Here is a 14626-nt window from a genome sequence, read left to right on the forward strand (position 1 = left end):
CAATAAATCCGAAAACAACTGTATTGGATCTGGAATATTCTGGAAAATGTTATGTTTTAATTTGTCAGTACACAGTACCTCGTATAAGGACCAATTGGCCTTGGTAAAGTTCCACCTGGATGACGGTGGTTCATCAGTAGGGTTAACAGTCTTAAGTATAGTGGGAAAATGATCACTCCCGCAGAGGTCATCATGGACTGACCATGCAAATTCATTATACAAAGTAGAGTCTGTGAGTGACAGATCGAGGGCAGAATAAGTACCAGTGGCTGGATGTAAATAAGTGCTGGAATCATCATTAAAGATACATAAGTTATTGTCAGAAAGAAAATCCTCAATGATTTTTCCTTTATTATTAGCATTTGGACTTCCCCACAACGGGTTGTGTCCGTTCAGATCACCCATGATAATGCAGGGCTTTGGAAGTTGATCATATAGATTTTGAAGATCAGACTGTCGAAGATCAGAAGAAGGAGGGATATACAAAGAGCACAGCGTAAAAGCAATGTGCAGAGTCAGACGAACAGTAACAGTCTGAAGATTTGTATTAAGAGCTACAGGGCTATGTATGATGCCCTGCCACACTAAGATAGTAGAGCCTCCCGTTGCTTTATCTCCAGGAGGAGAAAAGGAATGATAATCATCGTACTGCCTTAAGGTAAACTGATCTGTAGTTTTCAGGTATGTTTCCTAAAGACATAATGCTGACGGTTGAAGATCCTGTATCAATAATTGTATCTCATTAAAATTATGCCTAAGTCCTCTGCAATTCCACTGTATGATATTTGACAACTGAGTCATGGTGGCTCAATTGGAGACCGCTCGCGTGAATGTGAGGAGGAACTACTCCTCCGCCTGTCCTGAGAGGACAGAGTAACCTCCATGTCCAGAGGCCCAAAGGAGTTCTGTAAGTAACTTCTGAAGGCGAAGGGACAATAGGTGGCTGTTTTTTACTCAATTTCTTTTTCTCTTTTTTCCCCATATTTGCTGGTTGTTTCCCAGACGGTTGCGATTGTGTCTCAGACTGAATTTCAGTCTGAGATCCAGAAGTTGATTGACTGATGGCAGGAATAGGTTTGGAAATAGTGGAATTTGGAATGGTAGCAACAGGTTGTTCTGACTTGACCCATGTCAAGTCAGTCTGACACGAAATAGATGATGTTGCTACTGGGCGTGAGACTGCAGCGGAGTAAGAAATAGTAGATGGAGTCGTGCTCTGATCTTTCAATAGTTTTTTAGCATCCAGGTACGGTATGTTCCTTTCACATTTCAGTTTCATTATTTGAGATTCAATCTGCCACACAGGGCAAGATTTAGATGAAGCAACATGAGGGCCATTACAGTTAGCACACTTCAAATCAGTTTCGCAGTCAGTGCTCTCATGGTTGGCACCGCAACGATGACATACCACAGAGTTACGACAGGATTTGGAGCCATGACCGAAACGTTGACACTTGTAGCATCGGAGCGGATTGGGGACATACACATCCACTCCGATGTGGAAGTAACCTGCTTTAATTGACTGGGGAAGGGTTGCACGGGCAAACGTCATGAGATACGTATTTGTATTGGTGATGACACCGTCCTTCTTGAATGTAAAACGTTTAACTGCAGTAACAGCCTGGTCTGCCAACTCCGTAGCGATTTCGTCTTCAGACATGTCGGACAGACAACGAGCCCTGTCACGAACAATGCCTCGACAAGAATTTAATGTTCTGTGCTCAGACACAGCAACCTCAATATTTGCAAATGTAGAGATAGATAAAAGGTTGAGAGATTGCTGTCTCCGAGCACACTCCACCAGAAGCGAACCACTACGGAGACGGGTGACGTTCTTGACCTCACCGCAAATCCCGGACACAGCCTTAGAAACAGCAAAAGGATTCAATTTTATGGGTAAGTTATCAGCAGCCTCAATCACCAGGAATTTAGCCCATGAATCAATATTTGGAGAAAGATTCCCCGTTGAAATTTCAATTTCCTCCAGACGTCTCTTTTTTTCATTACGAGATGAGCCAGATTGTGGGAGAGCCATGTTGAAAAGAAAATGATTCAACACCCCTGTTCCCCACCCGCCATCGAGTGTCAACAAGGACAGTGTTATATTGCACCGGATATCCAGGATGCAAACACCAGGGATACAGGGATGTTATACTCCAGCGAATATGACTTGTACAGCTATATTTATCTACCAGATGTAGTGCCAGGCAGGTTCAGTCCATGACAAGAAACTGGAGACATACAGAATACAGAGGTCAACATCACCAGATTGGCCCATGAGCCATCGCCTTCTGGCGTAAGACTCTAGGCAATTAATTCCATCAAAAATTGTTAATACATACAAAGTATGCATGGCCAAGACCAAAATATACAGTATAATACAAGACAGTAGTGCATATACAATAATACGCACAGGGCCTGGCATGACCAGCCGATTGATAAGACCGGGCCCATCTTACCACCCGTCTAGGCGAAGTAAGGGCCGAAGTAGTGTGTTGGGCAAAGGAACACAGTTCCAGGAACCAGTGCCCTCAACTGCCAGAATCCCGTCCTCCGCCGACACAGGGACGCAACCCACGGCAAACAGGTTGCCCATTTTAGTCGCCTCATACGACCGGCAATGGGAGGCTGTGGAAATATTCTGCCCCGGTTCCACACGAGGGAAGAGCTATTAGCGTTACCCAGCACTCACCACGAGGAGGTTGCTCTTCACGAGTGCCACTGATCTAACGCAATTCCCCGGACTGGTTGTTGCCTTTGTTATTGTTTTTTTCTCCCGACAGTACCCGGATGATACGCAACGCAACTGAGCGTGACCAGAGACTGGGCTACCGTCTGCAAGGACAGTTAAATAAACTTGGAGGCTGGAGGCAATATTTGTTTTACGCATTTTTGCATAAGCACTGATTGGTTAACTGTGATCTATAAAGATTTCGACAAAGGGCGCATGTTAATTAATTTCTTCAGCCTAAACAAACATACAAAAAGAACGGCGGAGCTCATCGGATGTCGTCATTTGGAAATACCCCCAGATGGTTATAGTTTAATACTAAAAAAAGTATCCATGAAGTGAAAGCATTTTCGGATTTAGGATTGCGTCGATAATACGATTACTACTCCCTTGTTGTCATCCACGTTTTCTTGTATAACCTACACTTGTGTATTTGTCGTCATTCACTTGATGCTCAGTTAATGAATTTATCACAGGTATAATTAGTGGTAGCACCACTTAGATTACCTGACAAAGGTTCCCATTTGGCATTTATTGTGTCTAGGGTAATTATTCAATCTAAATCCAGGTTTGAAGTGAGGTGAAATGTGTGTTATGTAATATGCACGTGGCAGCCCAGCAAGAGAGGAATGATCCGTTGATTTACTTTTTTTTGTAAATCAACGGATCGTTCCTAGTCATCAAAGGATTAACAGAAAATACGTTGATTGGTTAATCACTGTTATCTTGCACAGTGGATATGTCAAAAGTGAGTGTTTACATGTCTAGGTTTACTAAAACAAAGGGAATACACTCGTATCATGGCGTGAAGTGCCCATGTAAAAACAACGTACTTTGTTCAAAGGGTTAACTGATAATACGTTGATTGATTGATCATTGTTATCTATCACTCAATGGATTTTTTAGGAACCGTGGACGTTATGAAAATAGTTGTCACGTGGGCTTTCTCAGCCGACCCTTGAGACTTGACACCTATGTGAAACACCTGAAACAATCCAAGTGATCAGTTGAGAAACGAACACGGGTTATAATATCCCGAAACGATATACATCTTTTAAAATATTTGATTGTTACAGAGGCACGTGACATCGAAGTTTCTTTGTACAGCTGCAGACGAGTGGGATATTGTTCCTTTGTGTGGATATTCACGGATACATTCCTCGAATAAGGAAGCTGCCTAAAATTTATACACATAAATTTGGTAGGTTGTAATTATGGTATTTACATTTTGTTTTCCTTCATTTGAACCGATAATTCGTTCTTGTTTCTCTACGTCTTGGTTGGGAAATTTTTCAGTGCGCGATAGACATTGTTTTCACAGGTCTTTTCCTTTGTAAGCGTGTATATATTACCGTCAATTTGTAAAATGTGATTCCCTCAGGCAATTTATAAAATGTGTAAATATTTCAGTCATTTATTCCAAATTTAAAAAATCCAAAAATTCAATACAAGCAACCCCTAAAAGCCCCCTCTTGGGTTGCACACACCACTTTCACCCCTTTCGGAATACACTAAATGGTCCGGCCAGGCCCGTGTGCGAAATACGCTACAGTCGGAAAGCGCACGTTAAATCAGTCTGTCAGTCAGTCATTTTGACTAAAAAATCTTTCCAGATTGATTAAGACTATCAAAAGGGCCTAAAAACATCACAACAGATTATTATGTAGGATTAGAAGCCAAACAACATAGAAAATAACTAAGAAATGTACTTTTCAACGTAACATTTTCAGTCTCTTGGTGATGACATTAAACATCAAAATGTTTGGAATTCGTTATCATAATATTAGAGATGGAAATGTTTTTCAGTCAATTTGTAAACATAACTGAATATTTAGACGTTTAATAAATATGTTACACATTTTGACAGTTAGATAATATACACACTATAAAAAAAGCAATGCTCAGGTGAAATATTTACTTATTGTTGCAAGTCAAAATAGTGTAAACGAAAATGCAAAATTACCAAGCAAGTGACTTATCAAAACTTCGTCACCATTACCGATGCTTCCCACAAAGATACCTACATTTCCTTATTATCTCGAAAACTGTATTTCATTTTGTTGATCAATGTGACCATACGCCCTTATTACTACCGGTAGGCACTCGTGAAGAGCAACCTCCTCGTGGTGAGTGCTGGGTAACGCTAATAGCTCTTCCCCCGTGTGGAACCGGGGTAGAATATTTCCACAGCACCCCATTGCTGGTCGTATGAGGCGACTAAAATGGGCAACCTGTTTGCCGTGGGTTGCGTCCCTGTGTCGGCGGAGGACGGGAGTCTGGTAGTTGAGGGCACTGGTTCCTGGAACTGTGTTCCTTTGCCCAACACACTACTTTGACCCTTACTTCGCCTAGACGGGTGGTAAGATGGGCCCTCCAGGGGATAAAGCAACTGGAGGGTCTTCTGTTATGGGGAGGCAGGGCGTCATTCACAGTCCTGTTCCTCTAAATACCCCTCTTCAGGCTGTTGCGGTACGTGTAACACTGAATATTGTTTTTACTTTATGCTCTTTGTATGTACCACCATCATACTCTCTCCGACAGTCTGATCTTCAGGCACTGTATGACCAACTCCCTAAGCCCTGTGTCATCATGGGAGATTTAAATGGCCATAACCCACTTTGGGGTAGTAATGACAGCAATTCAAAAGGTAAATTATTGGAGGATTTTTTCATTAATAACGACTTATGTATTTTAAATGATGGTTCTGAAACGTATCTCCATCCTGCAACTGGAACGTATTCTTGTCTGGACTTGTCAGTTGTCGATTCTGATTTACTAAGTGAATTTGAATGGTCAGTCCACGATTACCTTTGTGGAAGTGATCATTTTCCTACCGTCTTAAAATCTTTGACACCATCTGATGTGCCTCCGTCATCGAGATGGAATTTTACTAAGGCCAACTGGGCTTCATATGAAATACTTTGTACTAACACACTAAAACCTGAAAAGTTTCTCAATGTTCCTGACCCTATACAACTTTTCTCTGACGAACTGAATAAAATAGCTGAAGAATGTATCCCGAAGTCCTCCGCAAATCCTCGTATTCGTAAACCATGGTTTACCAACGACTGCAAACAAGCTAGGAAGGCAAGGAAAAAGGCTGAAAAGTACTTCTGATGCCATCCTATGGTCCATAATCTCAATAAATTCAAAATTGTCAATGCTAAGACCAGGCGTACTTTTAAACAAAACAAACGCCAATCTTGGCACAATTATGTGTCCAAAATTAATTCACGTACGCCGATGTCCAAGGTGTGGAACATGATTCAGAAAATTAAAGGTAAGGGTAATAAATCCAGCATACATCATCTTAAAAATGGCGATCAGATGTTAACTGATAATTCAGATATTGCAAACAAACTGGGTGAAACTCTAGCTGAGCATTCCTCCTCGTCTAACTATGTAACTAAATTTCAAAAATATAAAAAGCAGCAGGAAAAGAAACCTATTAATTTTAATTCAGATAACGGGTAAGATTATAATGAAGTCTTTTCCATTCATGAGCGGGGCACGGGTGGCCCAGTCGTCTAAGGCGCCGCGATTCGCTGTTCAGAGTTGCGTCCCTTGGGCACGCCAGAAACCTATGATTGTGGGTTCGAATCCCGGTTCGTCCCGATTATGTTTCTAGGTTTGTCAGCACCATACCCGTGCTCGTGGGTTTCACTGAAGTGGTAAACGTCTGAGACCTGCATCACTTCAGGCTTTCCTCCCACATTAAGCTGACACGCCGTGATATAACTGGAATAATGTTAAAAGCGGCGTTAAACCCAACTCACTCACTCACTCACTCCATTCATGAGCTCCATACTGCCCTTGGGCAAGCTCATGATACTGCTTCAGGGGCTGATAACATACATTATCAACTCTTAAAACATTTACCGCAATCCTGTTTGGAAACCTTAGTTTTCATATTTGATGATATATGGACATCTGGAAAATTTCCTTCTTCGTGGCGTGATGCCATTGTTGTTCCAATACCAAAACCTGGATGGGATCATAACGATCCATCAAATTATAGACCAATTTCATTGATTAAAGCTGCGTTTGCAAAACCATGGAACGCATTGTCAATAATAGATTAACATGGTACTTAGAATCCAATAATTTAATTACAAATATTCAATGTGGATTCCGTAAAAATCGTAGTACCATTGACCATTTAGTTAGATTGGAGTCATTCGTTAAGAATGCCATTGTTTACAAACAGCATGCAGTGTCTATCTTTTTCGATCTAGAAAAAGCATATGACACTAGATGGAAGCATGGCATTTTAAAAGATTTACATGACTTTGGATTGCGAGGCTGTTTGCCTCAATTTATATCCAAGTTTTTATCTGACAGACAATTTCAGGTCCGTGTGGGTTCTACCCTGTCTGATCATTACAATCAAAATCAGGGAGTCCCACAAGGCAGTATCTTGTCTGTCACATCGTTTAGTATTAAGATTAACAGTTTATCAAAAGTTTTAAATGATTCTATTGATGGTTCGCTTTTTGTGGATGATTTTAATATTTCCTGTCGTGGCAAAAACATGCATACTATTGAAAGGCAATTACATCTATGTTTAAATAAAATTCATAAATGGTGTTTAGAATGGCTTTAAATTCTCCAAATCTAAAACAAACTGTATTCATTTTTGCAGAAAATACAAACCTCACCCAGACCCGGAATTAATTTTAGATGACACGCCTATTAAGGTTGTAAAAGAAGTTAAATTTTTAGGTTTAATTTTCGATCATCATTTAACCTTTTTACCCCACATAAAGTACTTAAAGAATAAATGTCTGAAGGCTATGGACCTATTGAAAGTTGTTTCCAACTGAAAGTGGGGAGGGGATCAGAAAACCCTCCTCCAACCATACAGAGCACTTATCCGTTCTAAACTTGATTACGGCTCCATCATTTATGGTGGGGCTTGTAAAAGTAATCTCAAATTATTAGATACTATACATCATCAAGGCCTGAGACTTTGCCTTGGCGCCTTTAGAACCTCGCCAATTGATGGTCTGTATGTAGAAGCTGACGAGACGTCCCTTAAACACCGCCGCATTAAATTATTCTTACAGTATATCTCTAAATTACGTTCTAAAAACTCGAATCCAGCATTTGACTGCATTTTTAATCCTCTTTATGGAAATCTCTACAATAATAAATCATCTGTTCTCCCTCCTCTTGGAATAAGACTACGTTCTGATATTTCTGCTGCCAAAATAATTCTTGATAGTATAGCCCCCACTCAGCTTTTGTCTTCTCCACCATGGCAGTTAGTGAAGCCAGTGGTGGATCTGACATTAACGAAACTAAAGAAATCTGAAACCAATCAACTTATCTATCAACAGGAATATAATCAACTCCGAAACATGATACTTACAAATCTATTTTTACAGATGGATCCAAGGATGGTGCCGCAGTTGATAGTGCCACCATCATTGGATCCAGGACTATATCATCTAGAATTCCTGATAACTGTTCCATTTTTACAGCCGAATCAAAAGCCATATTAACAGCTCTAGAATACATCAGTAATAAATCAAAACATAAACATTTTATTATATTTTCCGATTCTCTTTCCTGTCTTCAAGCAATTGCAAATCAGTCCACTAAACATCCACTTTTAATCGAAATTGTTGAATTATATAATGAACTTGCTACTGGCCAATACGACATCGTTTTCTGTTGGTTAACCAGCCATGTTGGAATTACTGGGAACACAATGGCTGATGCTGCTGCAAAAGCAGCCCTCAACAAATCTGTGACACCACTTCTTATTCCATACACAGACTATAAGCCAGTGATTGGATCATATATCCGAGATCTGATGCAGAAGAAGTGGGACGCCCAAGTAGGTATCAATAAATTACATGAAATTAAACCATATATCGGTTACACCTACTTGGGTTGTCAGTCCAGATTTGAAGAGGTCATTATGCGACGATGTCGTATTGGCCATGCAAGATATACACACGAGTATTTGTTACAAGGTGAAGATCCTCCGTTTTGTATCCCTTGTGATGAAAGAATCACAGTCAAGCATGTCCTGCTTGACTGTATTGATTTTGCCATCATAAGGGGTACTTATTTCAATGTTTCATCTATTAAGGATCTTTTTAATATCAGTTCTCATTTAGTTATTGATTTTTTAAAAGAAATTGAATTGTACCATAAATTTTGATTAATATATGGTGTGTATATAATATACTTTTTATTATTGGCAGGATAAATACAATAACTAAGATTGTTAGTGGCTGTATCCTCGAAGGGGGTTGAAGTAATGTAAAATGATTGTCCCCTGGAGAGGGTATGTAAGACCACGTCATTCAAAGTAGATTTATTCTTACCATTGTCTTTAATCGTAGTATATATGTTATTTTAATATGGCTAAGTATGTTATTAATCGCCAACACCTGAAGGGATGATGTAAATCCGGCTGGGGTCCATGCAGGTAGCAAAAGTAATGTAAGTCCCCATGGTCCCTAGCATGGTGATCTGCCTTCATATGCTGGCGATCTACAGCCCTTTTTTATATTGTACTGTTTCATGACTATTTAATGATATCTTTTTATTGTTGTATGCTAGTTTTAAACATTCAATCTGTGATATTCTAGTCATTTTACTGTCCTTCGCTGACAGGTTCTTATTTGGTTACATATATGTTTAAATATTGTATAACTTCTCGTCACGATATGGCTGAAATATTGCCCATGTGACGTTAAATAATAACTCACTCACTCACGAATATTTGTTGAAAGGTGAAGATCCTCCATTTTGTATCCCTTGTGATGAGTCCTGCTTGACTGTATTGATTTTTCCATCACAAGGGATAAGTATTTCAAATCATCATCTCTCAAGGATCTTTTTTATAATATTTCTTCTCATTTAGTTATTGGGTTTTTAAAAGAAATAGAATTGTTCAATAAATTTTGATAATATGTATTGTATAAATGGAATGACTTTTCAAAATTGGTAAAATGAAATTATATCTGAGTTTGTTACTGGCCGTATCCTCAAAGGGGGTTGACGTAGTGTAAAATTATTGTCCCCCTGAGAGGATATCGTAAGTCCATGTCATTCAAAGAATATTTCTGCCTACTACTCTTTTAAACGTAGAATATTTGTATTTTTACTTGTGGATAACTTTGCATACAGTCGCCAGTTGCTGAAGGGATGATGTAAATCCTGCTGGGGTCCATGCAGGTAGCAAAGGTACTGTAAGTCCCCAATGTCCCCAGTATGGTGGTCTACCTTCAGTTGCTGGCGATCTATAGCATGTTTTTTATAATGTAATGTTATGTATAGTGCTATTGATTTTATGATTACATACTAGTTTTAATTTTATTTCTGTGATAAGTCTAGTTATTTTACTGTCCCTCGTTGGCAGGTGTTTTATATAAGTTTCAATACATGTATTATATTTAACTATTGATAGTCACGATATGGCTGAAATATTGCCGATGTGACTTAAAATTTTAACTCACTCACTATTACTACCGGTATCCATAAAAGTGACTAATGCGCTTACGAATAGCGTAGCACAGGTCGCGAACTAGTCTAGATTTCTGCTATACATCCGGGTACTCACTGGGAAAAAACAATAACAAAGGCAACAACCAGTCCCGGGGAATTGCGTTAGATCAGTGCCCCTTTAAGCACAGTGTAGAAACAAAGGCCAGTTTGCCTTTGTAAAATTCCATCTTGTAGAAGGGGGAACATCAGTCGGATTTACAGTTGATAAGATTGTTGGGAAATGGTCACTTCCACAATGGTCATTGTTGACTGTCCATTCGAATTCGTTGAGTAGATTAGAATCGGTTAGAGACAAATCTAAAGAAGAGTAAGTGCCAGTTGCAGGATGCAGATAGGTGTGGGAGTCATCATTGAAGATATCATTAGTAGATACAAACTCCTCAAGAATCTTACCTTTTGTGTTAGTATTTGTACCACCCCATAAAGGGTTGTGGCCATTCAAATCACCCATGATGACACAGGGTTTTGGGAGTTGATCATAAAGACTTTGAAGATCAGACTGATGGAGAGTTGAAGAAGGCGGAATATACAGCGAGCATAAAGTAAATGCAACGTGCAAAGTTAGACGTATTGCAACGGCTTGCAGATTAGTATTAAGTATAACAGGGCTATGGATAACATTTTGCTTCACAATGATGGAGGAACCGCCAGGTGGCCCTATCACCAGGAGGAGAAAAAGAATGGTATGCAATGAACTGACGTAGGTTAAAAGTATCTGTCTGCTTTAGAGAGGTTTCTTGTAGACAGAATGCTGATGGTTGTAAGTCCTGTACTAAAAGCAGTAATTCATTAAAATTATTCTTCAGGCCTCTACAGTCCCACTGTACAACATGTGAAGAAACTATCTCTTAGGAGGGTTTACCGGGGATCTGCCCCGCACTTTTCTAGAGGGCGACAAGCTGTGTGCCCTAAGCTGGATGTTTTCGGACACATCCATGTCCTCAAGAGAACCAAACTTGTTGTAAAGTTGTATCTGGTTCTTTGATCCTTTTGTGGGTCTGCCACTGTGATATTTTTTAGACGGTTCCGTTCCAGGTTTTACCTTGGTTTTAGCAACTTGTTTCATATTTGTTTGTGATTTATGGTTTGATGCTGACTGAGATGATGATTGTTTCTGGGATGGAGTAGATGATTGTGATTGAAATTGAGATTCTGCAGTTTGAGTTGACTGTTCATTTGAGAATAATACAGGATTATCCGAGGTAACCCATGTCAAGTCGGTTTGGCAGTATGTCGAAGATGTTGTTACAGATGAAGTGGGTACTTTGGGGGTTGGTTCAGCTGGTGACCTGGTAATGAACGCATAAGATTCATTTGGTACATGAGTTTGAACAAGTTTTTTTGCATCTGCAAAACTGATGTTTTGTGTGAATTTAATTTTGTTGATCTCCATTTGTTTTTTCCAGATAGGGCATTCTTAGGAGAAAGATGAGTGATTTCCCAAACAGTTTGCACACTTCTTAAAGTTGCTGTCACATTTTTCTGTTACATGTGCTCACTGTAGTTAGAATACGCATGTAATGTGCAAGTATTCACACCATGGCCATATTTTAGGCATTTAAAACATCGCAAAGGATTTGGAATGTAAGTATCAACATTGATACTGCAGTACCCTGCCTTTATTGATATTGGAGCAGTCGGAGCGGAAAAAGAAAAGCGGTATGTGTTAGCTATAGTTTGGTCGTTCTTGCGGGTGGTAAACCTTTTGACGAAGATAACGCCTTGATCTTTCATCTCAGTAACAATCTCAATCTCAGTCATGTCTGTGAATAATCTGTCTCTATCTCTCACAATCCCTTTGCTCGTGTTCAGAGTTCTGTGAGCAGAGATCAAAACCGGGACTCCAACAAACCGTTCTGTTGACAAGAGGTTAGTAGATTGAGGTTTTCTGTTACACTCTACTAAGATAGAGCCAGATCGTAAACGTTTGATGTTTTTAACCTCGCCTGCAATGCCCTGAATACACTTTGATTTTGCAAACGGGTTCAGTTTGATAGGCGTCTTGTCCAGAGTTTCAATAACCAGGAAACGTGGCCAGTAGTCGATGGATTTGGACGGTCTATGGTCGTTAACATCATGATCAGTATCAAGAGGACGTTTGGTTTTTTTTAGGGGGGTTTCGTAATCCATGTTTAGTGTGTAAGTTTCATCATCCGAGCTCCCCACCCACCATGGAGTATCATAAAGACAATGCTAAATGCAAGTGGACCACCGACTTACAGCACCAAGGATACTCGGATGATATACTCAAGCAGAAAAAAATCAAAAGATCAATTTTTCCACCAGATTGGCCCACGAGCCACCGCCTTCTTGGCATAGGACTCGAGGCAATTTACGAGGTTGGAAATATACATTTGAGTGAGTTAAGATTGTAAATCACAACGGCAATATTCCAGCCATGTTGTATACATTTGAAAGTCATGCAAAATATCATTTGGCCAAGACAATACTTAATAAGGTGCTACACAAAATGCATGTACAGGGCTTGGCATGACCAGCCGATTGATAGAACTGGGCCCATCCTACCACCCGTCTAGGCAAAGTTAGGGTCAAAGTGGTGTGTTGGGCTAAGGAACACTATTGCCAGCTCCGTCGCCCTCAATCACCAGAATCCCTTCCTCTGCCGACACAGGGACGCAACCACGGCAAACTGGTTGCCCAATTTAGTCGCCTTATACGACCAGCAATGGGGTGCTGTGGAAATATTCTACCCCGGGTCCACACAGGGGAAGAGCTATTAGCGTTACCCAGCACTCACCACGAGGAGGTTGCTCTTCACGAGTGCCTTTTTTTATACTAAATAAAGTGACAGACAAAATAGTGCCTTGCGGGACACCTTGATCCTGATTATAATGATCAGACAGGGTTGTACCAACTCGGACTTCAAATTGCCTGTCTGATAAAAAGTGAGATATAAAATGAGGTAAACGACCTCTCAAACCAAAATCATGTAAGTCCTTTAAAGTGCCATGCTTCCAGGCAGTATCGTAGGCCTTCTCAAGATCAAAGAAAATTGATACAACATGTTGTTTATTAATCATGGCATTTTTAACAAAGGATTCCAATCGTACTAAATGATCAATAGTACTTCGATTTTTGCGCAACCCACATTGAATATTGGTAAGAAGATTATTACTTTCCAGATACCAAACTATCTATTGTTCACCATTCGTTCCATAGTGGCACTTGTGAAAAGCAACCTCCTCGTGGTGAGTGCTGGGTAGCGCTAATAGCTCTTCCCCCGTGTGGAACCGGGACAGAATATTTCCACAGCACCCCATTGCTGGTCGTAAAAGGCGACCAAAGTGGGCAGCCCGTTTGCCGTGGGTTGCGTCCCTGTGTCGGCGGAGGACGGGAGTCTGGTGGTTGAGGGCACTGGTTCCAGGAATAGCGTTCCTTTGCCCAATACACCACTTCGACCCTTACTTCGCCTAGACGGGTGGTAAGATGGGCCCAGTCTTATCAATCGGCTGGTCATGCCAAGCCCTGATCACCTTACTTTTTTGCTCAATGCTCTAAATATTCGGCTTGGAAATGTATATCTGTCATTGAATTACTGTTTGAATTTGTTGAATTTGTAAAATGTTTGAATATACATGAATATTGATTTTGCGCTACTTGTTAAATTCCAAATTTGCCTAGATGCCAGTGCCAGAAGGTGGTGGCTCATGGGCCAATCCGGTGGATTTATTGATCTTTGATTAATAATTCTGCTTGAGTATACCCTCCTCGTATCCTTGGTGCCGTCTGTTGGAGATCCACAGACGTGTGGCATCGTCCACGTAGACACGCCATGGTGGTTGGAGAACTAGGAGGGCGAATCACATTTACTACTACCATGGCACCCCCACTCAAAAAAACGTTCACACGAATCAGATGATTCGATCTCTTCTGGGGATGAAGATTCTCCTCAACCACTCATAAATCCTGATGCTTGGTCTCGATTTCTCGTGATGTCTGCTCCGAATGGTGATCCACTAAAACGGAATCCCTTTGCCATAACTAAAGGTATCTATGAAGGATTAGTTGGTGAAGTAAAGGAAGTAAAAAAGTTAAGATCAGGTTCACTGCAAAAAAACAAAGCCAGTCAAAAATTCTCCTTTCCACCAAATCACTAGCTACTGTTCCCGTTCAGGTTACTCCTCACAGGACACTAAACTGTAGTAAAGGAATCGTCCGTGATATTGGTCGATGCCTTGCTGATATGACAGAATCCGAAATTGTCACAGAGCTTCACTCCCAAGGAGTTACTGCTGTAAAACGTTTTACAGCAAAAAGAAACAATGAAATTACAAAAACGAACACATATCTTTTTACCTTTTGTTTACCAATGCGTCCAGACTCACTCAAAGCTGGTTACTGCACTTTAAG

The 14626-nt window shown here is 40.4% G+C and overlaps 1 protein-coding gene across 1 annotated transcript; it reads right to left on the minus strand.

The window, feature by feature from the left end:
- Positions 1–754: 754 nt before the first annotated feature.
- On the minus strand, positions 755–2035 carry LOC139453609 (uncharacterized). Its single transcript, XM_071235135.1, has one exon. The coding sequence runs from the start codon at positions 2033–2035 to the stop codon at positions 755–757; it is 1281 nt and encodes a 426-aa protein (XP_071091236.1).
- Positions 2036–14626: the final 12591 nt, after the last annotated feature.

The sequence above is a fragment of the Haliotis cracherodii genome, unplaced genomic scaffold, assembly GCF_022045235.1.
Source record: "Haliotis cracherodii isolate W230 unplaced genomic scaffold, xgHalCrac1.p SCAF_10, whole genome shotgun sequence".
NCBI lineage: Eukaryota > Metazoa > Mollusca > Gastropoda > Lepetellida > Haliotidae > Haliotis > Haliotis cracherodii.

Bases quoted from the DNA above. Each gene is read 5' to 3' on its own strand.
- LOC139453609 (XM_071235135.1), bottom strand. From the start codon at position 2,035: ATGGCTCTCCCACAATCTGGCTCATCTCGTAATGAAAAAAAGAGACGT.